Source organism: Suricata suricatta, chromosome 6 (genome assembly GCF_006229205.1).
Source record: "Suricata suricatta isolate VVHF042 chromosome 6, meerkat_22Aug2017_6uvM2_HiC, whole genome shotgun sequence".
NCBI classification, from domain to species: Eukaryota; Metazoa; Chordata; class Mammalia; order Carnivora; family Herpestidae; genus Suricata; species Suricata suricatta.
Window position 1 is genome coordinate 30,614,388 of NC_043705.1, and position 26,219 is coordinate 30,640,606.

Below are 26,219 nucleotides of genomic sequence, written 5' to 3' on the forward strand. Positions count from 1 at the left end.
CAGAGGGATAGGGAGGCACAGAATCGGAAGCAGGCTCCAGGCTCTGAGCTAGCTGTCAGCACAGAGCCCGACAGGGGGCTCAAACCCACGAATGTGAAATCATGACCTGAGCTGAAGTCAGAGGCTTCACCAACTGAGCCACCCAGGCGCCACCCTGTTATCTCTCTTAAACACCTTCATTATTGTGTGTGCGTGCAAGTGTGTGCAAGCGTGCACACACCCACACGTGCGCATCCATGCTTAGTAATTTCTTACTTTCTGGCACTCTAAGATGTTCCAGGTTCATCTTGTATATTTCCCGTCCTAGTCCCAGATTCAGTCCCAGTCCTAGATTTCTCCAAGGAGCCTGGTTCCTCTCATTGGAGAATGTTATTAAAAGCCAAGGTGTGGGTGCAAGGTGTGCATATTGCTACTGGAATGTCATTTCCAGATCCTCTCTGCTGACAGACCAAGAAAAAATACGTGTGTATACCAAGTTGTGTATATGCATCTACCTATACATATTTCTACATGTATCCACTTGTAATTATATTAAGCTAAATAGGAGTTCTGATGTCTCCAACTCTAATCCATTACCACATAGATCATTCTAGACTCCTCTCCTTGCTTATCTATAATCAACACTGTACAGTGAGAAAGAGAAACTGCCACCCATTTACATAAATATTCGATTCTAATACACATATGTGGTTTTAGAACTGTTTGTTAATGCACATCCCCATGGGAAAATAACTTAATCAGTAATTGTACAGTGGTTATGTGCTGTTCCTTTTGCCTTTAGTCTTACAGCGACAGCTGCTTTCCAAATTTACATAGGTCAGTTACTTTTTCTAACATTCCCTTCACTAAAGTTGTTTCACACATTTGTAATGCAATTATATATATTTTTGTCACTATTTGCATTCCATTCTGACATATTCTGACCTACTAAATCACTGAAAACATTTTTTTCATATGTTAAAGTTCATTCTTGGGGTGTCTGGGTGGCTCAGTCAGTTAAGTGTCCGACTTTGGCTCAGGTCATGATCTCACAATCCATGAGTTCAAGCCCCACGTCGGGCTCTGTGCTGACAGCTCAGGGCCTGAGCCTGCTTCAGATTCTGTGTTTCCCTCTCTCTCTACCTCTCCCCCACTCACTCTGTCTCTCAAAAATGAATAAATGTTAAAAAAAAATAAAAAAAAATAAAGCTCACTCTTGGGGCACCTGGCTGGCTCAGATGGTAGAGCAGGAGATTCTTCATCTCAGGGTCATGAATTCAAGCCCCACATTGGGTATGGAGTCTATTTAAAATAAAAGTAAAAAAATTAAAAAGTTCACTCCTTGTACTTTAAAGTCTATGAGTTTTGACAAATGCATAGTGTCATGTATCCACTAGTATAGTTCCATACAAAATACAGTATCATACAGAATGTTACCAATCTGAAAGTCTCTGTGCTTCATCTGTTCAAACCTTCCCCTACTCCAATCCCTGGCAGTCATTGATCTGTTTACCATCTCCACAGTTTTATCTTTTCCAGAATGTCATATAGATTCATACAGTATGCAGTGTTTTTAGACTGGCTTCTTTTACCTAGCAATATGCATTTAAAATTCATCTATGTCTTTGCATAGTTTGATAGCTCATTTCTTTTTATTATTCAATAGTATTCCACTGTATGGTAAAAACACAGTTTGTTTATTCATTCACTTATCAAAGAATACCTTGGTTGCTTCCATATCTTGGTTATTGTGAACATTCACAATAAACATTCACATGCAGAATTTTATGCAGATTTGTTTTCCACTCAATGGGTAAATACCTGGGAATGCAACTGTAGATTATATGGTAAAACTATGTTTAACTCTGTAAGAACTTTTAAACTCTCTTTGAAAATGGTTGCACCATTTTGCATTATTACCAGTAGTGAGTGAATTCTTTTTGCTTTGCATCAGTTCACCAGCAATTTGTATTTGTAGTTATTTTGATTTTCTTTTATTGTTTTTACATTTATTTATTAGAGAGACAGAGAGAGACTGAGCACGAATGGGGGAGAGGCACAGAGAAGGAGACACAGAATCCGGAGCAAGCTCCAGGCTTTGAGCAAGCTGTCTAGCACAGAGCCCGAAGTGGGGCTGGAACCCACGAACCACAAGATCATGACCTGAGCCGAAGTCGGTTGCTGAACCAACTGAGCCACCCAGGTGCCCGTTATTTGGATTTTAGATGTTCTAATAGATGGAAATAAAAACTTTAAGAAAGGATATTTTAAAAAAAATTTTGTTTAGTAAACTCTGCCCAGAGTGCGGATGGAACTCACAACCCTGAGATCAAGAGTTGCATGCTCTACTGACTGAGTCAGGTGCCTGTAATGAAAGGATCTTGATACATAATCCCATGTTTCTCTTCAGAAAGTCTTTATCAATTTTTCTGGATAACTTTGTTTTTATACTACTGCTCCCCACATTTAATCAGGCACCAAGTTACGCTGATTTTTTATGATTGCTGATAGTACATTTTACTTAATCTGACAGTCATTCCCCTGATCCAGGCCTTCATTACCTCACACCTGGACTAAGCTCAACAGCAATGCTGCTTATTTCCCAGACTCCAGCATTTCCTTGTTCTAACAAAATCCATGCATTGCAGCCAAAACAAAATGGTCCCTTAACGACTTTTATCTTGATAGCTTTGCTTTTCAAGAGCGATGGTAAGTGGCCTATTGAACCATATTTAAAGCCCTGAGTCTAGTATGTAAGATCCGTTTATCCAAATTTCTCTTTAATCCCCATTTTGATTTCTCCGTATGGTACAAGTTAGTTGGTTTACCATCCTGAAATACAGTTTGAAGACTTTTACTTCTTTGTCATCATTCCCATCATTTCTTTCCATTTGGAATGCTCTACCTCTTTTATTACCCTCAGTTATATTCCTAGCTCAAAATGGTCAGAATCAAGCTTTTTCCAAAATAAACTCACTCCATTTTAATTTCTCTTTTACTACCTATCTGCTCAACACAATAAAATAGTTTGTTATACTGTCTTGAATTTGTCTTTCTGTTCTCTATTATTCCATGTGCATTTTATCTCCTTAACAGTCAGTCAGTATATATGTATCAGCACAGTTGAAAGGAAGTACATTAAGTATTTTCTTTTATGTTTTCTCTAATTTGGTGCATTGCCACGCAGATAGCAGGAACTGAATAAAAGTGGGCTCAATGAACAGATGAGTAAATTGCAAAATTTGATATAGGTTTATTTAATTTAAATACTTAACTTTTATTACAAAAAACATGTTAACTATGGAAAAACTAAAAGAGAAAAGCCTGTAAAATACAAACGTTCAAAAAAGAAAAAGAATTTATAAATCTTTAAATAATTCCATTACCCAGAGATAATTACTATTTATCTCAGTTTTACTTGTAACTGACCATATGTTTTCTATGCACGCATGATATTTGATTTGAAGTGATGACTACATTTTGTAATGAAATGCTTCTTAAGTTATATGCTTTTAAACCATTTTTTAATGTTTTATTTATTTTTGATACAGAGAGAGACAGAGCATGAGAGGGGGAGGGGCAGAGAGAGAAGGAGACATAGAACCGGAAGCAGGCTCCAGGCTCTGAGCTAGCTGTCAGCACAGAGCCCGAAGCGGGACTGGAACCCACGAACGTGAGATCTGACCTGAGCCGAAGCCGGAGGCTTAACTGACGGAGCCACCCAGGCGCCCCATTAAGTTATATACTTTTAAAGTATACCTTTAAAGGTCAGATGTACAAACTATCTAGGTCTAAGAGCACAGTATCACATTTAGAAGTATACCAGTCAACTGAAGTAGACCTGGTATTTCTGATTCCTGGCTCAGAGATCCTCCCACCAAAACTACTTCCTCTTGATAACTTTAATGAATATTCTCCTTGACATGCTGTCCTTTATCCAATAATTCAAGGATTAAGGAGTTCTAGCAGAGCTCTTAGGAAGAAGGTGGATATTAACTATTCCATCGTCTCTCCTTTGTTGAGAGAACCTGAATGATTCCACCACAAGAGGTATTTATATACTCAGAAGTTTTAGAAGTGTGAAAAAAAAAATTCCTGGCACGAAAGGTGTATAATCAAATGGAGCAACATCTTTTAATGGCTTCATTCTTGTTGGGCAGGCAGTAAGGATAGAACTTTTAGGAAGTAAGCAGGCATTTTGTATGAATATATATTATATTGTCCCTTTTCAGGAAGAGTAAGTTCAGGAACAGAATAAATTATAGGCAACTTTCTGAATACTTTGGTAAATTTTCTTAGGCTGTGTGGTGCGGTAGTCAAGCTGCAGGCGTAACTCTTGGTTTTTTAAAATATGCCTGCTTCTGGGGCACCTGGGTAGCTCAGTCAGTTGAATGTCTCACTTTGGCTCAGATCTTCGTCTTGCAGTTCATGAGTCTGCCCCGCATCGGGCTGTGTACTGACAGCTCAGAGCCTGAAGCCTACCTTAGATTCTGTGTCTCCCTCTCTCTTTGCCCCTCCCCTGCTCACAATCTGTCTCCCTTTCTCTCTCAAAACTAAATAAACATTAAATTTTTTTTAAATGCCCACACTCTGGATATTACTAGATATCCATCTTGCAGGTGTATTCAACTATAGCTCAAATAAGTAGTTGCCTTCAGTCTAACTGAGATTTATTTTTTATTGATTTTATTTTATTTTTGAAAGAGAGAGAGAGAGAGAGAGAGAGAGAGAGAGAGAGAGAGAATCCCATGCAGCCTCCACAGTCAGTGTGGGGGCTCAATCCCAAGACTCTGGGATCATGACCTGAGCCAAAATCAAGAGTCAGACTGAGCCCCCCAGGCACCCCTTTAGTTACAATTTTATGACTTTTCAATTAAATTAATATGTGCCCAGCACTTACTGGAGAACGGACAGTAAATTAGAAAGATACACACCTGTAGCTTTGTTAAGGGGAAAAAAGTAAACAATCTAAATGTTCAACATTATCATGTAAACAGAATACTATGAAGTAGCAAACAACGACAGACTTCTTTATATATTAACATGAAATATCTCTGGAATAAATCAGGTGGGAAAAGCAAATACAGAAGCATGTATAGTAGTATGGTTCCATTTGTGTTTCAAAGGGAAAAAATAAATTGACATATGAAATTATTTATATATGTAAAAATCTCTGGAAGGATATTTAAAAGCTAATAAAATGTTTTGCTTATGAGAGAGGATCTGGGTGTTTAATGGGAAAAGTAAAATGACTCCTTTCATTGTATTTTCAAAATTCTTTTTGAGATTTGAACCATGTGAATACATTAACTAAGATTTCTTAAGGTAAAATTATATGGTCTAAGACATTAACAATGTAATTGGAAAAACCAGAAGGTGTTTTAAATTAAATGTTTCCATTTAAAAAGAAAAATATACTAAATTTGGTGGCAGTCAGGGACAAATGCACCTGAAAGTGCTAACTGGCAGGTCTATAAGAAAGATATAATGGATTATTATATCAGTTGATGTGATTGATGAAGTTCCTCTGCCTTTGAGGGTACAAAGGGATCAATGTGACATAATGTTTTGAGATCAGGCAGAAAAAAATTCAAATCCTAGCCTTTCCATATATTAGTCTTATAAGCTTGGGTAAGATAACTTAACCTTTTTGGAGTTTCGACTTCCTCATCTATAAAATGTGTGAAATCTTGAGGCGCCTGGGTGGCTCAGTTAGTTAAGCATCCAACTTTGGCTCAGGTCATGATCTCACGATTCACAGATTCGAGCCCCGCATCAGGTTCTGTGCTGACAGCTCTCAGCCTGGAGTCTGCTTTGGATTCTGTGTCTCCCTTCTCTCTGCCCCAACGCTGTTCATGAGTACGCGTGCGCGCTCTCTCTCTCTTTCTTTCAAAAATAAATAAACATTAAAAACAAAGAAAATAAAATGGGTGAAATCTTTGAAAAATTTATTATAAAGGTTAAATGACATTACATCCAAGTACAACAAATTTGTTAGCTTTCTTCTTTCCTTATATAAATGGGCCGAACTGAGATGCACTGACATACAGAAATTAAATAAATGTCTTGAGAGAAAGCAAGTTGCAGGTGAAAGAACTACAGCTAAAGTCCCTTAAGTCCCTGTATCTACAATTTCATTTGTCAATCAAGAAATGAAGACTTTTACTACCTCAGAAATTTTAAAAATCCTTGGGATATACAGTTTCTCCTTTTGCCCTTTCCTCATTTGAAAAATGGTCAAAAGGAAAAGAATGCTTTGAAACACATTACAGCCACAACCTAATAAATATTCCCACTGGTTTATTTGGAGGAACACATTTTAGTCTAATGCTCATTTCTAACAAATGTGCACACTTCAAAGAGGAATTTTACTGTTTATTTATCACTTGAAAAATCAGTGTAGTTTTTCTTTCTTTTTTTTTTTTTAATGTTTTATTTATTTTTGATACAGAGAGAGACAGAGCATGAGAGGGGGAGGGGCAGAGAGAGAAGGAGACACAGAACTGGAAGCAGGCTCCAGGCTCTGAGCTAGCTGTCAGCACAGAGCCTGATGCGGGGCTCGAACCCTCGGACGTGAGATCTGACCTGAGCCGAAGTCGGAGGCTTACCCGACTGAGCCACCCAGGCGCCCCGTAGTTTTTCTTTTAATAGTAAATATCAACTTAATCAACAATATATCAAAACCAATGTTACCCACTAATTCATATTAAACTTACTGATATTTTACATTGAATACTTTGAGTGTGATTTGATATATTCTCCTAATGTATTACTTGATATAGTGATGATTTCTCAATTATTTTTCACTTTTGTAACACCATGTGATGCTAAATATATATAGAAATATTGAATTCATAATTAATACAGTCTCAGTAACAGCAGTCACCAAAATCTAGATTGGTTTTCCTAAACCCTAAACTGACTGTTCAATTGTTGTCAAACTCCTGACAACAGGTGTCTTAGGTAAAGATCCAGGTAAAACAAAGATTATTGCTCAATATATTTTCCTGGCTATACTCAGGTTTGATTGCTAGGCAGTGAGTAGGTAGTGTATGTTTCTCTCTCAGATACATTGTAGATTTCCTTTCTCTCTGTTCTTGAGATTCATTACATTTGTTCAAAGAACTTAATGAGTTTGTTCAGGGAGTTGCATCAGAAATTATTTTTGTATTAATGGTAGGAATGACAAGCAGTTCCTTTGTAATGTTGCACCAGTCAATACCTGTTTTTGCCTAAGGATGTATCCATACCAATTCTGGATAATCCAGCTTTGAAGTGGGTTGGGCAGAGCTGGGTTTCTTTCGTTGGTGCTATTAGTTTGGGTTGTGACCTAGTCACACATGCCTTGAAAATTTAAACAGAACCAAGGAAACACGTTAATTAAGTTCCACAAATTTTAACTAAAGACAGACAGGACACATTTCATTTATATCAAAATAGTTTTGTAGAAAAGGTACAAGAGGGGCGCCTGGGTGGCTCAGTCGGTTAAGCCTCCGACTTCGGCTCGGCTCAGGTCAGATCTCACGTTCGTGGGTTCGAGCCCCGCGTCAGGCTCTGTGCTGACAGCTAGCTCAGAGCCTGGAGCCTGCTTCCGGTTCTGTGTCTCCTTCTCTCTCTGCCCCTCCCCCTCTCATGCCTGTCTCTCTCAATATCAAAAATAAATAAAACATTAAAAAAAAAGGTACAAGAGTTCTTTCCATTTCCTAAAACTTATTATCTATAAAGAACATTCACCTAACATATGCTGCTTCTAGAAAACATTCCCCCCTCCACTTTTTCTGGATGTGAAACACTCAAATTAGCAATTACCAAGCCAACGAAATGTTCACAATTTTCAAAATGTTCTTTCAATAAATGTTTGGCAGAATCAATTTTTAAGTGGCTATATTCTTTATAGAAGTATCAGATTCCAATTTCAAGGGAGGTGAAATATTAAAAATTGCACAATCAAGATATACACAGCTCTTTGTTAAGAGTTGCAAGAGAGGAGACCTGCCAGACCTTTTGCTTTGAGCCAACCTAAGTTATATAGACATTCTCTGGGTCAAAGGGCATTTGCCATACAAACTTCACAAAACACCTTTCTGTTGATCTTTGATCATGGGATTAGTTGAAGCACCAGTATTTTAAGCCCCTTTTCATTGACAAAGGAGATAGACGGGTAGAGATAGAGATAACAGAAGTAGAGACAGATCCTTTGGGAGGGGGCGGGGGAGGGAATACCTCCGCTACTCCCACCCAGCCCCGCCTCAGTTGGCTTGTTTTGCATCACCAAGATCTGACAAGAATTCGTTTGGTTGGCAGGACCCAGGAGCAAGTGGAAGACTCCTGAAGGAAGAGTAACGAAAATGAGGTTTTTAGGTTTAAGTTTGGCACTTTGCTAAGCGCCTTCTTGTTAGCTATCTAAGGTTTTCCTAACGACAATGCCATGAAGGACGTACCCATATTAGCCCCATTTTACAGATGAACGAACTGAAAAGGCACACAGATTAAACGGCAAACGCTCGTAGGTCATACAGCAAATAAGTGGCGGCACGAGAAGTGGAAACGGCTCCAGAGCATACACTCTTAACCACCTCTTTCAGCCCTACAGTCTGATCCCCGGAGCTGTAAGCGGCCTTCCTTGGTGGGACAGTTCCCAGTACTGAGGCATGGCGCTGTCCAGCCCTCAGGCCCGCCGCCTTCCTCCAGCAAGAGAACGCGGCCCCGCGGGGCCATCCCGCCCGTAGGTTGCAGAACCGCCGCGCCCAGCCACGTCCCGGCACGCGGGCGGGCCGAATCGCTCCGGGGCGGGCATCCCAAGCAGCCCCCCTGGTCCCCTCAGCTCCACGCGCTGGGCTCCACTCGGAAAGGCTGGAGGCGCCCAGCAGGAACAGCCCTGCCTCCTTGCCTGTCCCAGCCCCCTACTCCCTCCCAAAGAGCCCGCGGCAGATAAATTACACAATCTCACCTGTCCCAGAGGTGGCGACCGCTCTAGTGACTGACGCTCCGCTCCTCCAACCAGGGACTGTCAGGAAGGTGGGGTCTAGAGAAGACTGATTGCTTCATTCCTCCAATCCCTGTGCAGCAACTCTCCGGCCGCAGTCTAGGCGTCTGGCGGAGAGCGACAGGTGGGAGCTTGGGAGCCTCTGTGCCTCTTGCATCCTTGACGTATAAGCCTCACCAAACTCAGGGCGCATTCTACTCCACATTTCACTAATTCTTGCGGGTCGTCACCTCAGCCGTCATTTTAATCAGAAGTGGAAATTCCCCAACCCTTTCCCGTCACCTCAGATGGGGGCGGGATGAATGGTACTATTGCCTGCCAATTGTACCACGCGACGTCCTGTGACAAAGTGATCGACACTTTGTGGCGCCAATGAAGCCTCCCATTGTCAGGGGTCACTATGACTGACCATAAGGCCAACTAATCCACTTTAAGGTCGTGACGCGATGGTTACAGAGGTTGACCAATAGACGTAGAAAACGACCGGAAGTCGGAGCGTGGGGACTAGGAGGCGGGTGTTCGCAACCGCCTAGGCCTGCGCGGGTCAACGCAGCTTGGGGGCCGCGAGCCAGCAAGCGGCGCGTGACGAAGAGACTGAGCGACGGGTCAACTTGTCCAATGATCTGCAGCCGCTGGGGAGCTGCAACCAGTGGCGAGTGTGAGGGGCGGGAGGCAGCAGGTTAGGCAGTGAGAAGTTAGTGGCGCTGCTGGGACGGGGGGAAGGAGAAGCTTCTTCCTCCTGCTGTTCCTCTCGTTCCCGGGATCGGCGGCGGCGGCGGCGGCGGCTGCGGGTGACTCGGCAGCGTCTCCGGCTCCGCGTGCGAACCATGCTGACCGATGGCGGAGGCGGCGGCACCTCCTTTGAGGAGGACCTGGACTCGGTGGCTCCGCGATCCGCCCCAGCCGGGGCCTCGGAGCCGCCTCCGCCGGGAGGGGTCGGTCTGGGGATTCGCACTGTGAGACTCTTTGGGGAGGCCGGGCCCGCGCCTGGAGTCGGTGGCGGCGGCAGCGGTGCGGCCGGAGGGGACGCGGCTCTGGATTTCAAGTTGGCGGCGGCGGTGCTGAGGACCGGGGGTGGAGGTGGTGCCTCTGGCAGCGACGAGGACGAGGTGTCCGAGGTACGCTTCCAGGACCCCCGCCTCCGATACAGTGTGAGGCAGGAATTCTCTTTGGGCCAGCACAGGGCTGGGGCCACCTTCTCGCTTCTCCGGCGTTCTTTGACAGCGATCGGCTCTATGGCGCCAGTGGCAGCGGTGCGGGCCTAGCGCGCCCTCGGCTTACTCTTCGGCTGGCGTCTCGAGCCGGACCGGTTCCCGTCACCATCCGTAGACCCACAATGGGGAGTCCTTTGGTCTCCAGGCTTCGCGCGGGAACAAGGACTCCTCTGGCTACCTCCCGCCAACCCCGCTTTGGAGATTGGGGGAGGGCGGGGTCTTGCCAGAGTCCCTGCCCTTGGTACTGAGAGAGGGAGAGAGCGAGAGAGCGAGAGCAGGACAGAGAGAGGGACAGAGAAACCGAGTTGGCTAGCTGAAAGAGCATTTCCACTATATACCATTCCCCAAAGTTGAGAGTTGTCTGAACATTTATTTGCCTTGTGCCTCACCTGTGTGTGTAAGCACAGCTCATAATTTCCTTTTTTAGTTTGGAACATTAATATGAAGAAGCTCTCTGCTTTTACCCCGAAAAAGCACGTGAGCCTTTCACCTGGGACCTTTTGTGAAGTTATGCAGGAAAAGAAAATTCCAGTGCATCTTTGAGCTTCAGAATAGCCGGGTAGACGAAGTCTGTAGATTTTTAGACTCGGGGAAGGTGAAACACTGGACACCTTTTGCAGAGATTAATGATTAGGTTCTTCATTTCTTTTAACTCTTAACTGTGCCTTTTGAGTCTGAGCTACCTGGAATGGAAGGCATCATTATCTTTTGGGCTCTAGGGAAAAAGGAGATATTTTATGTATGTACTTTTTTCTCTTGACCATGGCTTGGATATAGTAATGTTCCTTTATGGCTATTGTTCTAAGTGCTCAGAGTATTCTGTTTTGGTTCTGAGGTGCCTGGTTCATTCCCCTATGACCAATTATTTTAACCTCTGATCTTGGTGTTAAAGTACAGAGATTTCTCTGTGTACAACTATCCTGGCTGTTGTATTTGAGAGGAATAAGAAACTATTTGTGGGTTGCTGAGTACAGTTAGTGCATTGTCTCACCACCATTGTCTTAATATGTCTGAACAGGGGTTCATTTAGATTTAAAACCTTAGTACATTTTCATTCCAACATTTTGCTTTGAAAAAAAAGTGTGTGGGATGTGAGGGAGCTAGTTTCTTCAATGTGTGTATCTTTAAATTTCACTATAAGTAACTTGTAAGCCAAAGTGGGGCGGAATTTTATATGAGTAGGCAATTATGGGGAGAGTCTCTGGAGCACGTCCACCCTTGTGCTTATGGAAGGCTTTCTTTTTTCCTTTCAGTGGAAATTAATGGGATAGGAACCTAAAACACATGTACTTTTTACCTAGGAAATAAGGTGGGAATACTTTAGACTCTAAACATTAGAGGGGTTTTGTTTTGTTTTGTTTTAACTTGTTAGAGAGACTGAGAAGGTTTGCTTTGGTCTTGATTTTCTGGACCATTTTTACATAATTATCCTAAGTGAGATAAAAGATCACTGATTCACATAAATAATACTTTTACATAGATAATATTTTTTACATAAATATATCTGGGAAATCAGCTTTTGCATTAACCATTTGTATGAGGCTTGTATTCTCCCTCTCTCTCTCTCTCTGTGTCTCTCTTTCTCTCTCTAGCTTACTGTATTTCATTTGAAGTCCCCCTACCAGGTGATTAAAGCTGTGAGCAGAATCCACAGCTCTGGTTTTTTGATGTTTATTGTGGAAGTTACATATTGATGATTCTTATGCCCATTTAGGCTAAGGGTAGAAGAACTTATTTTCCTGTTACTTAAGTGTTCTGTGTCTAAGAAAGATTTAGGTATTAAGTGTGTATAGGTGAGCCTCATTTTTGGAATGAATGTGAATAGGATACCCAGAGACTTTACCAAGGCCTAAGATGATGTTTAGCATGTATATAGATTTTTTTTAACCTTTGGAAGAAGGAAATTTTGTTTCTATGTCTTGTTTGTCCCATATCATGTAGAGAAGAAATTCCTGGAGTATCTAGTCTCTCCTGTACAGCATATATGTGTGGTAAAGTACAATCAATGTGTTTGTGAGTGAAATGAAATATCTTCTCCCATATTATTGGCTTTGAATTCCTGGTAGGAAGAGACCATAATGTTCTTCAGAAAACACTCACCCAATTGGTATCTGATGAATAATACTAAAATCTTTATTTTCACCTTCCCTAGATGTTTTAGAGCCAAGTATTTAGAATCTAGACATTCAGAGAGATAATGAGTTATTTTATAGTTTGAGAGTAAAGTTTGTCTTGTTCCCCTGGTAGGGAAGGACTTGGTGAGAAATAAGTAAAATGTGGAGGCCTAGTGTATTTGCTTGAGAATAAGTTGAAATTCTATACATTTAGTGTACAGAGGCATAGATAGATACTCCAAGGACCTCTTTTTTTATTCATTATCAGAGCCAATAGCTTTGAAAAAAATAAGCTGTTTTTCCCTTGCTGGCTAAGTGAAAAGACCTTTTTAGTTTGAGGAGGGGGCTTGGGTCTTTTTGTAAGATTTTTATTAGAGTTGTACTAGCTTAGAGAATGCCACCATAGCCAAGTTGGTTAAGCGTCCGACTTCGGCTGAGGTTGTGATTTCTTAGGTTTCTGAGTTAGTTTTAGGGGTGTCTGAGTGGCTCAGTTAGTTAAACATCTGACTCTTGATTTTGGCTCAGGTCATGATCTCAAAGTTCGTGGGTTTGAGCCCTGCATCGGGCTCTGTGCTGACGATATGTAGCCTTCTTAGGATTCTCTCTCTCTCTCTCTCTCTGCCCCTACCCCACTTGCTCTCTCTTTCAAAATAAAATCTAAAAAAAATTTTAAACATTGGTAAATATGTTCTGTGTTTCTTCAGGCATACCAGGCATGATCCTTAGCTGTCCAAGATCTTGAATGGAAATCAGAACTTGCATTGGATACTAATAAAATACCCATTGTTCAGAATAGAGGTCAGGTTGAAAATTCTTTTTTTAAATGTTTTTTAAAATTTATTTTGAGAGAGCGTGCAAGCAGGGGAGGAGCAGAGAGAGGGAGAGAGAATTCCAAGCAGGCTCTGTGCTGTCAGTGCACAGGGATTATGTCCTGAGCTGAACAAGAGTCCATCGTTCAAACTAGGCACCCCAAAATTTCCTTTTTTTTCTTTTTTAAAGATTTTGTTTGGAAAGAGCATCTGCGATTTTTTTTTAAATTTTTTAATTTGGATGTATTTTTGAGAGAGAGAGACAAAGTGCTCAAGCAGGGGAGGAACAGAGAGTCACAGAATTCGAAGCAGGCTCTAGGCTGAGCTATCAGCACAAAGCCTGACGTGGGGCTCAAACTCAAGAACGGTAAGATCATGGCCTGAGCTCAAGTCGGACACTTAACTGACAGAGCCACCCAGGCACCCCCCAAAAATTCCTTAAAAAACAATTTTTAAATGTTGATTTTAGATTTGTAGCCTTTTTGTTTTGAGAGAGAGAGCCAGGGAGGGGCAGAGAGAGAGGGAGGGAGAAAAAAATCTCAAGCAGGCTCCACTCTGTCAGCATAGAGCCCAACCTGGGATTCGAACCCATGAACTGTGAGATCATGACCTGAACTGAAATTAAGAGTTAAGTTAAGCAACTGATTGAGCGACCCAGGAGCCCCTGTCATGGTTTTCTTTTTAAGTAAAAAGAAGAAAATTCCTAAGATTTATGACTTTTAATTTTTCTGTCATAAAGATATGTGTGACATCCACCTTTTTTAAACTAAAAAGTCACTTAGTCTCCTGGTGAGAAATTCAGCCGTATAGGTAGTAAATATAAAGTGCAAAGTAAAAGTCCTTCTCCTCCCCACTGACCCTTCCAATCTCATTTTTTATTGACAACCAATATTAAAATTTCTCTTTCAGAAATTTTCTAGGCCCATATAAGCCTGTGTATGTGTGTATTTCTTCCTATATATCCATCAGGATTAGCCATTTCTTCCTATATTAGCCATCAGGATTTCCATTTTGATTTTCTCTAGTTGCAGAAGAGATGTATCATTTCCTTTAGAGTTTCTTATAATTTATAATCTAGAGCAAGATTTCTCAACAGTAACCTATTGATGTTTTAGTCCAGATAATTCTTGTTGCGAGGGGACATCCCAGGTATTAGCAACATCCCTCGACCCGCTGGATGCCAGTAGAACCCACCCAGTTGTGACAGCCATAAATGTCAGCAGACATTGCTAAATGTCTCCTGGGGACAAACATCACCCCTGGTTGAGAACCCCTGGTCTAGAGGCCACTCTTATCGGCAGGGATGGCAATTTTGTCATGAGTAGTCTGTATTCAAACTTTAGGTAAACAAGGTGAGTCAGTGCTTTTAATAGCATCTCAAGGCTTATGCTCATAATCTGGACAAGAGAGAAATTGAAAAGTACTAAAGGGTTTAATGCTGCAAATTTTCTGTGGTACATTTATCATTTTGGGGAACTTTCACTTAAAATATTATATTATTTTTGAAAAATTCGTTTATTATCCTTGAAAATTAACTTCTAAAAAGTCTTTATGGGGCCTTTATTCAAGGTAGAAGGGGTTTTACTCCATAAATCATTAATATTAGTGATAAAGTAGGAAATAAAACCTAAAAAACAATTTTTTAATGTTTATTTATTTTGAGAGAGAGAGATTGTAAGCAAGGGAGGGACAGAGAGAGGGAGACATTGAATCTGAAGCAGGCTCCAGGCTCTGAGCTGTCAGCACAGAGCCCAAAGTGGGACTCACAGACTGAGATCATGAACTCAGCTCAAGTCCTGGCTTAACCAACTGAGCCACCCAGGTGCCCCTAGGAAATATAACTTTGTATTCTAGTGAGCTAATTTTGGAGACATTGGAAATGTTTATAGAAGGAAAGGTTACATGTTATCACTGTAACAATTTGTTATATTGCATGAGTATCAACCTTGCACAAGTTTCATTCTGTAAAGCCTTAAGGCTTTGCATACAAAATGATGTTGATAAGTATGGTTATATGAATGTGGGCCAAACCAGAGTTGATTGGATTTGGGTGGAGGAATGCCTTATTGTGAAGTTTAAAGAATGTAGCGATTTTATTTTGGTTGTTATTTAGTACATTCAATAGGTGATTACATGCATACAGTTAATGAGTCACAGTGACATAAAGAAAAAGACAGTGAAAAGTCTTGGTCTAACTCCTGCTCCCAAGTATCCTGCCCTCTACACTTTTAATGTCTTTTTTTTTCTTTCAGAATTTCTTTATGGAAATACAAATATGTATTTTTATTTTCCTTATTGTTACACAAAAGATAACGCACTATTCATGTGATATTTGTAAGTGGTAAATTTGATAAGTAATTTAGACTTTATCTAATCAGAGTGGTAAAACATTTTAAGAATGAAGCATTGGAGATGAGTTTAAGCACATTCCTTTCTGGGTCTGGTAGTGATGTGGTAATGTACTAGATGACCTCTGAAAATCACTTCTAGCCTTCTGATTTATCAATAGATAAGATAAATAAAATATTTTGCTTTAAAGAAAGAAAAGCCATTTTTTAAAAGTATTATTGACAAGTAAAAGAAAAGAAATGAGCAGTCTACCATTTTTGTTTTTTTTTCTTTTGTCTAATTTACCTTCTTACAGAACCAAAAGTGTAAGAAATAAAATCAATTCTTTTTTCTTTTTCTTTTCTTTTCTTTTTTTATTACCAGTTATAAGTTAACTGTTTCAGTATATCTATTTTTGGTTCAGTTCAGACCTTATATTTTCTGTTTTTCTCTTCTGTTGCTTGTCTGTAAAGTCATAGAATCTTGGTAATAATCCTATCTCATCTCATTTTTAGGTAACTGCTACCATTTATTGAATTCATATTATATGCCAGTATCGTACTAGATACTTTCGTTATTTTATTTAATGATTTCAACACCCCTTTGAGGTAGGTACTGCATTTTTATAGATGAATAAATGTAAGCTCAGAGAAATGATGAATCCATGAAACAAAAAACAAACCAAAAAAAACCTTTAAAATGTTCCATAGCTAGTACGTGGTAAAGATAGGATTTGAATCTAGAACTTATGCTATTATTTTGCTTCTTCAGATTAAGAAATAGGTGGGTTTTGGTTATGAAATACTCTTTTTCCAATAAATGCTTGCTTAGTCCCTGTAGAAGTTTTTGTTTATCTAAAGTGAAATGAGAAGAGTAAGGGTAGCGTAGTGAGGTTCTCATAAAAGTTCTTTTTCCTACTTTTTTTTATATTTTGAGAAAATGCACGTCTTACTGTTACAAAATGAATTTTTAAAATATCCATATTTGACAAAATATCACATTAGAAACTTTGTGTCGGGACTCTGGGTAAAGCCTTAGAAGTCTGGAAACAATTGAGTTAGTGACTTGTCCAGGATCACACAGCTAATTCATAATTGAAATAGGTCATATGACTCCCATTCTAGTTCTCTTACTTGTCATGCTGTTTCTTTTCTGATGCATTGTACCAATGAATTTAATTAGTTTTTTAAGACATGCCTATCTCAGACTAACATATAATCCATAGTTGACCTTGTTGGAAAAGTGTTATATTATTTATTGAAATTGGTGACTGCTATATAGATCAGCATATTAAAAAGGCTATTAAAAGTACACCACTGGGGTGCCTGGGTGGCTCAGTTGTTACTGGCCTAGGTCGTGATCTTGCTGTTCCCTGAGTTCGAGCCTTGTGTTGGGCTCTGTGCTGACAGCTTGTAGCCTGGAGCCTGTGTCTCCCTTTCTATCTCACACTATGTCTCTTTCTCTCTCTCTCTCTCTCTCCCCGTCTCTCTCTCTCTGTCTCTTTCTCTCAAAAATAAACACTGTAAAAAATTTTTTTTAAAAAGCACACCACTGAGTATAGGAGGAGCACTATTCTACGGTAATTTTGTAATGGAACTTATTTGAAAAGTTCAGGCCTTATCATTATTCATCTTAAAATAATTAAATAAATATTAAAACTACTGATATGGGAAGGCATATATCCAACTTGGCACCTTTGCCAATTTGGGAAACATTGGTTTTGTCTATTTGTATAATCTAATTAATTTGTAGAAATAAAAATTGCTATGCTATTCTCTTGGAAGTTAATGATAGTATGTAGTTCCTATGGCCTTGTGATGATTGACTGGTTTATCTTTTTTCTGGCCAACTTTACCTAAACCAGGAAGAAAGTAAAGTTATATATATAAGGTTGTATTTTATTTGCTAGACTGAAATTTAGCAAGTGTTGGTCAAAGAGCACATTTGATCTTTATCCTTTTTTTTTTTTAATGTTTATTTTATTTTTGAGAAAGGGAGCATGAACAGGGGAGGAGCAGAGAGTGAGACAGAGGATCTAAAGCTGACTGTGTGCAAAGAGAGCCTGATGCTGGGCTCAATCACAAACAGTGAGATCATGACTTGAGCCGCAGTTGGATGCTTAACTTACTGACCAACCAGGCGCCCCCATATATATATCCTTAACATATACTTCTGTTCTCATAAAAATTTTTCTCTTAATGGGTATTTGCAGTAGTAGAAAGGGTGTTTTTGTTTTTTATTCTTTTGTTTTGTTTTGTTTAGAGTAGATATCCCAGTGTGTCCTGGCTATTTGATTCACCTGCAGTAGTGTGCGGTTTTGAAAAGACAAAGGCAAGTATTCCCACAGGGATTAGCTATAAGAACTAAAGAATTGTAGAAGAGGGCAGTTTATTAAGTTGCCAAGGTAAATTTGATTTAACAGTTTGGATGAGGACAGTTAGATTAAGAATAGGGTTTTTTGGTTTTTTTTGTGTGTGGTAAAATATAAATAAGCAAAATTTACCATCTTAGCCATTTTTTTTTTTTTTGGTTTTAGCTGTGTTAGAACTAAAGACAACTAAATTTTAACCATTTTATTTTATAAATTATTTTTAATTATTTTTTTTTTTGAGAGACAGAGACAGTACAAGCAGGAGAGGGTCAGAGACAAGGGGGAAACAAGGAATCCGAAGATAGGTTGCAGCTTCTGAGCTAGCTGTCCGCACAGAGCCTGATGCAGGGCTCGAACCCACAAACTGAGATCAGGACCTGGGCTAAAGTCGGACGCCTCACCGACTGAGCCACCCAGGCACCCCATTTTAACCATTTTAATATTTTTAAAATTTATTTTTGATATAGAGAGACAGAGCATGAGAGGGGGAGGGGCAGAGAGAGACACACAGAGAATTGAGCTAACTGTCAGCACAGAGCCTGACTCAGGGCTGGAACCAACACACCATGAGATCATGACCTGAGCCAAAGTCGGAGGTTTTAACTGACTGAGCCACCCAGGTGCCCCCATCTTAACCATTTTAAAGTGTACACTTTAGAGGCATTAAGTACATTTATGTTGTTGTGGAGCCATCACCTACCAGTAGCCATCTCTGGAATGTTTTCATCTTCCCAAACCTAGATTCTGTAGTCATCCCCATCTGCACTTCCTCAGCCCCTACCAGCCACAATTCTTCTTTCTCTATAAATTTAACTACTCTAGGGGCGCCTGGATGGCTCAGTCGGTTAAGCCTCTGACTTCAGCGCAGGTCAGATCTCACGTTCGTGGGTTCAAGCCCTGCATCAGGCTCTGTGCTGACAGTTAGCTCAGAGCCTGGAGTCTGTTTCCGATTCTGTGTCTCCTTCTCTCTCTGCTTCTCCCCCTCTCATGCTCTGTCTCTCTCTATACCAAAAATAAACACTAAAAAAAAATTAAAAATTTAACTACTCTAGGTACATGAAGTAAGTGGGATCATCCAGTATTTTTGCCTTTTTTTTTTTAAATGCATGCCGGGGAAAGGGACAGAGGAGAGAGAGAGAGAGAGAGAGAGACAGAGAGAGAGAGAGAGAGTGTCACTCTTAAGCAGGCTCCATGCTCAGTGGGGAGCCCAATGTAGGCCTTAGTCCCATGACCCTGGGATCATGGCTTGAGCTGAAACCAAGTCAGACACTCAACTGACTGAGCCAACTCAAGCACCCCACAGTATTTCTACTTTTGTTACTGGTTTATTTCACTTAGCATTATGCATTCAAGAGTCTTCCATGTTGTAGCATGTGTAAGAATTTTATTCCTTTTAAAGGCTGAATACTATACCATTATGTATATACTACCTTTTGTTTATCCATTCATCTGTTGATGGACACTTGGATTGCTTTTATCTTTTGGCTTTTAAGAATATGCTGCTGTGAGGGCTGCCTGGGTGACTCAATCAGTTAAGCATCCAAGTCTTGATCTCGACTCAGGTCATGATCTCATGTCATGGTTCATAGGACCAAGCCCCACATCCGGCTCTGCACTGACAGCACAAAGTCTGCTTAGAATTTTCTCCCCCTCTCTCTGCCCCCTCCCACCTTTGCACATGTGTGTGAGCACGCACTTGCTTGCTCTCTCTCTCAATAAATACACTTAAAAAAGAGAGAGAGAGAGAGGCACCTGGGTGGCTCAGTCAGTTAAGTGTCTGACTTCGGCTCAGGTCATGATTTCATGGTTTGTGAATTTGAGTCCTGGGCTGGTCTCTGTTATGACAGCTCAGAGGCTGGAGCCTGCATTGGATTCTGTCTCTGTCTTTCCCTGTCTCTCTGCTCCTTCCCCACTCACACTCTGTTTCTCTCTCTCTCAAACATAAACATTAAAAAAAAAGAGTATGCTGCTCTGAACATAGTTTACAAATACCTGTTCAAGTCCCTGCTTTCAGTTCTTCTGGGTATATACCTGGTGGTGGGGTTGCAGGATCATATAGTTATTCTGTTTTTAAGTTTTTGAGGAATCACCATACTGTTTTCCATAGCAGCTGTACCATTTTACATTCCCACCAGAATTGTACAAGGGTTCCACTTTCCACACATTCTAGCCCATACTTGTTATTTTCTATCTTGTTTTTGATAATAGCCATCCTAAAGGACATGAAGTGGTATCTCATTGTGGTTTTAATTTGCATTTCTCTAATGATTCGTGATGTTAAGCATCTTTATGTGCCTTTGGCCATTGAATATTTTTGGAAAAGTGTCTAATCAAATCTTTTCCCCATTTTTAAAATTTATTTAATTTTTTAATTTTTTTAAAAAAAATTTTAATGTTTCTTTATTTTTGAGAGACAGAGCATGAGCAGGAAAGGGGCAGAGAAAGAGAGAGACACAGAATATGAAGCAGGCTCTAGGCTCTGGGCTGTCAGCACACAGCCTGATGTGGGGCTCGAACGCATGAACCATGAGATCAAGACATGAGCTGAAGTTGGACGCTCAACTGATTGAGCCATCCAGGTGCCCTTCTTTTCCCCATTTTTAATTGGGTTGTTTTTTCATTGTTTAATCTTAGATGTTCTTTGTATATTAATCGCTTATCATATATATAACTTGCATCTATTTTTCCCCCATCCTCTGGGTTGCCTTTTCACTCTGTTAAGTGTTCTTTTGTGCCTAAACATTTTTAATTTTATTTTTTCTTTTGTTTGTACATTTGGTGTCATATCTGTGAAGTTGTTGCTAAATCCAGTGTCATAAAGATTTTCTCCAGTGTTTTCTTCTATGAATTGTATTGTTTTAGCTCTTACATTTAGGTCTTACATCCATTTTGAGTTAATTTTTGTATACAATGTAAGGTCAGGGTCCTACTTCATTCTTTTGCATATAGATATCCATTTTTTCTAGCACCATTATTTAAAAGTCTGTCATCTCCCCTATTGAATAGTCTTGGCGTCCTGTTGAAAATCAGTTGGCCATATGTTGGAGGGTTTATTTCTGGTTTGTCTGTTCTGTTCCATTGGTCTGTTTTATGCCAGTATCACACTGTTTTGATTACTATAGTTTTTGTAGTAAGTTTTGAAATCAGGCACTATTGGTCCTCCGAATTGGTGCTTTTTCCACATTGCTCTGGCTATTCAGGGTCCCTTGAGATTCCACAAGAATTTTAGGGTGAGCCTTTGTATTTCTGCAAAAATTGCTCTTGGGCTTTTGATAGGGATTGCATTGCATCTGTAGATCACTTTTTGAGTGAGAATACATTTTTGTTTTAAAAAAAATTTTTTTTGATAGGGATTGCATTGCATCTATAGATCACTTTTTGAGTGAGAATACATTTTTGTTTTTAAAAAAATGTTGAGACAGAGATGTAGAGACAGAGCACAAGTGGGGGAGGGGCAGAGAGAGAGGGAGGCACAGAATCCCAAGCACGTTCCAAGCTCTGAGCTGTCAGCCCAGAGCCTGATGCCAGGTTCTAACTCACTCACAAACTGTGAGATCATGACCTGAGCTGAAGTCAGAGGCCTAACTGATTGAGCCACCCAGGGCCCCCTGAGTGAGAACAAATTTTGATGCAAATCCTTTGTGTTTTTTAAATCAGATTAGATAATAGCAAATCAAAAGGTTTGAATTTGACAAAATAATAAAAATCAGGTACAATAGGGAGAGGCTCTGTGAGTCTTCAGTGATGGCTTCTCTAAAGCCTTGAACCCAGTTACCATGGGATAATGTTCTGAGTAGATGTTTCTGTAATATAATCCTTATTTTTTCTTGATTTGTCCCCATATTGAATAATTTGTGATTGATCACAATGCTTCATATATTGATTAAATGCTAGGAAGAATACATTTTATCCTTTTCTATCATTAGAGATGAGTTTAGTTTTGAACAATTATTTCTATGGCATTAAAGCTAGATAAATGAACCTGTAGTATTTTCTTTAATGATGTGAAATTGGAAAAAATTTCACATAAGCTTTTTATGATATCTGAGTCAGAAAATAAAGGTTTGGCCATGTCAGTTGATACTACAAGAGGTACACTTTGGAAGGCCTTTCAGCTCTTATCAGATTCTAATTGATTTTTTCCTCTGTTTACTGTTTCTTCTGCTACATCTGTATGTGTTTATTTTTGCCTTTTAAAAATTGTACAGTCACTAAGTTCAGCAACATATGTGAAACAAAGTATCATTATCAAAGATAATCCCAAAGGGGCAGTAGTGCTATTGTATTGGATACATTATGGTTTTTTGTTACTTTTTTTATTTGATATTTCAAATTTACTAGAAAGTTAGTTGCAAGAATAGTACAGGGAAATTCTCCTATATATTCTTTACCCAGACTTACCTGTTGTGTTCATATTGTCCTATTCTCTCTCTCTCCGTAAACAAATAAGCAAATAACTTATTTTCTGAATCATTTGAAAATAGGTTGCACACATCGTGCTTCTTTACCCTTAAATTCTTCAGTGTACATTCTCTAAATATTCTCTTATGTAACCACAGTGCATTTATCAACATAGGGAATTTAACTTGTTTGCAAAGTACTTTTCAAATACTAATTCTGAAAGTTTTAAAAATTGAAATATAATCCAGTATCATAGGTTCACCCTTACTGTACAATGCAGTGGTTTTTTAATATATTCACAAAGTTGTACAACTACGATCACTATCTTTTGAATTTTCAACACCCCAAACAACCTCATTAGCAGTCATTTTGTGACCATCTTCCTACTCCCACCCTACATTGTTTGACAGTCACTAATATGTCTTTGTGTCTGGATTTGCCAGAGACAGTGTGGGTATTTTGTATAAATGGAATTTGACAATGTGTGATCTTTTGTTCCTTCTTTTACCTAGGATATTGTTGCCAAGATTTTTACATGTTGTATAATGTATCAGTACTTCATTGGAAAGAGATTCCATTTTGTGGATATACCACATTTTGTTTATCAATTATTTCTACATTTTGGCACCTATAAATAATGACGCTGTATACATTGTTGTACAAGTTTTGCATGAACATGTCTTTTCATTTCTCTTGGGTGTATGCCTAAGGAGTAAAATTGCTAGGTCATGTATCTCTGTGTTTAACTTTCGGAACAACTGCCAGCCTTCTTTTTATGCTGCTGCACCATTTTACAGTCCAATCAGCAATGTATGAGGGTTCCAACTTCTCCACAACCTTGGTCACTTCCTTTTGTTGTTTTTTATTTATTCAGTTTCAGAGAGAGAGCAGGGGAGGGGCAGAGAGAGAATCCCAAGCAGGCTCCTGCGCTGTCAGCACAGAATCCAACGCATGCTCAGTCCCATCAACCTTGAGATCATGAACTGAGACTAAATCAAGAGGAGGAAGTCCAATCCACTGAGCCACCCTCTCCTCTTTTAAATATAGGGGCGTTTCCCCCCTCCCCTTTATAAAATATAGCCATCCTAGTGGGTGTGGAGTGGTATCTCATTGTGGTTTTGATTTGCATTTCCTCAGTAACTAGTGAGGTTGAATATCTTTTCATGTGCTTATTTGTATATCTTTGGCGAAATGCCTATGGGATCTTTTTCCCATTTCTTGATTGGGTTATTGTTGAATTGCAAGTGTTTTTTAATGTATTCTTGGTACTAGTCCTGTATCAGTTACATGATTTGCAAATATTTTCTCTCATAGTATGGTTTGTGATTTCACTTGATTGTGTACTTAACAGTTTTAAATTTTGGTAAAGCTCGATATATTTATCTATTTTTTTCTTTTGTTGCTTGTGCCTTTGGTGTCATGTCTAAGAAACTGTTGTGTAACCCTAGTTCATGAAGATTTATGCCTGCTTCCTTCTAAGAGTTTTGTAGTTTTAGCTCTTACATTTATCCATTTTAAGTTAATTTTTATATAAGGTTTGAGGTAGAGGTCCCACCTCATTCTTTTTTTTTTTTTAATGTTTACTTATTTTTTTGACAGGGGGAGGGAGAGAGGTGCACAGAGAGAGAGAGAGAAAGGGAATCCAAAGTAGGCTTCACACTATCAGCACAGAGCCACATAAGGGACCTGAACCTCTATAAACTATGAAATCATGACCCAAGGGATGCTTAGCCGACTGAGCCACCCATGTGCCCCCAACCTCATTCTTTTGAATGTGGATAACCAATTTGTCCCAACACCATTTGTTGACAAGACTTTTTTTCCTCCATTGAATTGTCTTGACAACCTTGTCAAAAATTAGTTGACTGTGAATGTGAGGGCTTATTTCTCTTGAATTCCATTTATCTAGATGTCTTATGCTGGTTGCATACTGTCTTGGTTACTGTAGCTTTTTGCAGTAGGTTTTGAAATCGGGAAATATAAGTCCTCCGACTTTGTTCAAGATTGTTTTCACTATCCTAAGTTATCTGGTATGTTCTCATTCTCTTCATCTGTTCTTCAGGAGAATTTAATAGAGAGTATTTAATATGCTGCAGAATTTGTGGTCACACATAAAAGCCCCCCACTTCCTCCATTAATAATATTCTAGCTCTTCAAAATTCTATCCCTTTTATATACATATGTTTTTGAACTGGAGGGACAACTCATGTGACTTAAACCTGGGTCTGGTAGACTATGAGAAGAGCAAATTGTCACAGTATTAGTGTTTGATTTTTGTGTGTGTGTGTCCTCTCCTTGACAAACCATGAGTGTATGTTTGAGAGGAATAAAACTGGAGTGGGAGAAGATGGTTGGTTTAGGTAGTTGTAATCTGAATGCACCTGAATTAGACTATAGTCTGTGAAAAAATATGGACAGAATTTCTTTTTTCAGTATAATAAACAAATGAATAAGTGGGATAAAATATATAAACCATAGTAATTAGAGTTCTTGCATCTGGTATCTTCTAACAACTACTTAAGAGGTGTGATTCTAATATTTAAGTAACATACAATTTGCTTGACACCTAAGTTAGTGTTATCACCCATGTGATTAAATTGCAAAAACAAATCTTAGATGTCACTACTCAAATGGCTGCGATATTAAATTATTAGTTATTTTGACTCTATAAACAGGGAGAAGTTGGATTTTTTTATTACCCATTTTACTTAGGATTTGATAAAGCAAAGTTTAATGTCCTTTAGTTTGAAGAGAGCATTATTTAAAGCTATACTTAACTCAAGTGCATGGATTTGACCTATTATCCTCTATTATTTAGAATAATGTGACAGTACAGTTTTATAGGTACTTTCTTTTGTGTATTATCTCCTCTCCTCTCTCCCCAACCCCCCACTGCTTCCCTTTTTTTTAACTCTTTTTTTTAATGTTTTATTTATTTTTGAGACAGAGAGATAGAGCATGAGAGGGGGAGGGGTAGAGAGAGAGGGAGACACAGAATCTGAAGCAGGTTCGAGGCTCTGAGCTGTCAGCAAAGAGCCTGACGCGGGGCTCGAACCCATGAACGTGAGATCATGACCTGAGCCGAAGTCAGTGGCTTAACTGACTGAGCCACCCAGGTGCGCCTCCCCCCCCCCTTTTTTAAGTATGTTTCACGCCCAGCATGGAGTTCACCACAGGGCTTGAACTCAGAAATGTGAGATCAAGACCTGAGCTGAGATCAAGAGTTGGACACATAACTGACTGAGCCACCATTGTGTATTATTTCCTTGTTGCTAATCTGTTACAGTCATTCACTCATTGTCTAGAAAAGAAAGTCAGAGTTTAGTTTAGGGTAGGACCTCTTCTTGCACTCACATTATGCATAATGAAATTATGTCTTTCAGAAGTTGGAGTTCTTGGCAGTCTGTTTAATTCTGATTGGTATTGTAGAGTAGAATTATTCATTTGACAATAATTTATAAAGGGCTACTATTTGGTAAGCTTTGTGCTAGGCTTTGGAATTACAAAGATGAAAAACTGATCTCTGACCTTAAAGACATCAGTATTTTCACAAGCATGAACATTTCAGGGAACTCCTTAAAACAAGGTAAATTATTTATTCAAATTAGATTTGTCCTTTCAAACCCTTTCACATATTAACAAATTATATTTGAGTGTGTTCAAGGCATTGTGTACTTTAAGTGCATTAACTCTTTTAATATTTTCATGGTCTTGTGACAATCCAGGATCCGAAACACAAATCTGTGGAACCCTATCTTGTGTAAGTTGGATGATCACTATAAAGGTTGATGTTTGGATGTTTTATTTTAAGAGCTTGATGAGTTTTAAGTGGAAGTTTAAAGGGGTGATGATTAAAAATGAAAGGATACAGGGGCGCCCAGGTGGCTCAGTCAATTGAGTGTCCAACTTTGGCTCAGGTCATGATCTCACAGTTCATGGGTTTGAGCCCTGCCTGGAGCTTGCTTCAGATTCTGTTTCTCCCCTGTCTCTCTGCCTCTCCCCTGCTCATGCTCTGTT

At 39.5% G+C, this 26,219-nt stretch overlaps 2 protein-coding genes across 5 annotated transcripts in view; one reads left to right on the forward strand and one right to left on the reverse strand.

The window, feature by feature from the left end:
• HBEGF (heparin binding EGF like growth factor) overlaps positions 1–9,231 on the reverse strand; it is a 63,409-nt gene extending 54,178 nt beyond the window's left edge. The window contains exon 1 of the mRNA XM_029942049.1: positions 8,930–9,231. The gene's annotated coding sequence lies outside the window, so the exon portion shown is untranslated. The remainder of the gene's footprint in view (positions 1–8,929) is intronic.
• Positions 9,232–9,650: 419 nt separating this feature from the next.
• Positions 9,651–26,219, forward strand: part of LOC115294286 (ankyrin repeat and KH domain-containing protein 1) — a 122,198-nt gene continuing 105,629 nt past the window's right edge. For all 4 annotated transcript variants that reach the window (XM_029942052.1, XM_029942054.1, XM_029942053.1 and 1 more), the window contains exon 1: positions 9,651–10,083. In XM_029942052.1, coding sequence (XP_029797912.1) covers positions 9,793–10,083 — 291 coding nt within the window. In that variant the 5' untranslated portion in view covers positions 9,651–9,792. The remainder of the gene's footprint in view (positions 10,084–26,219) is intronic.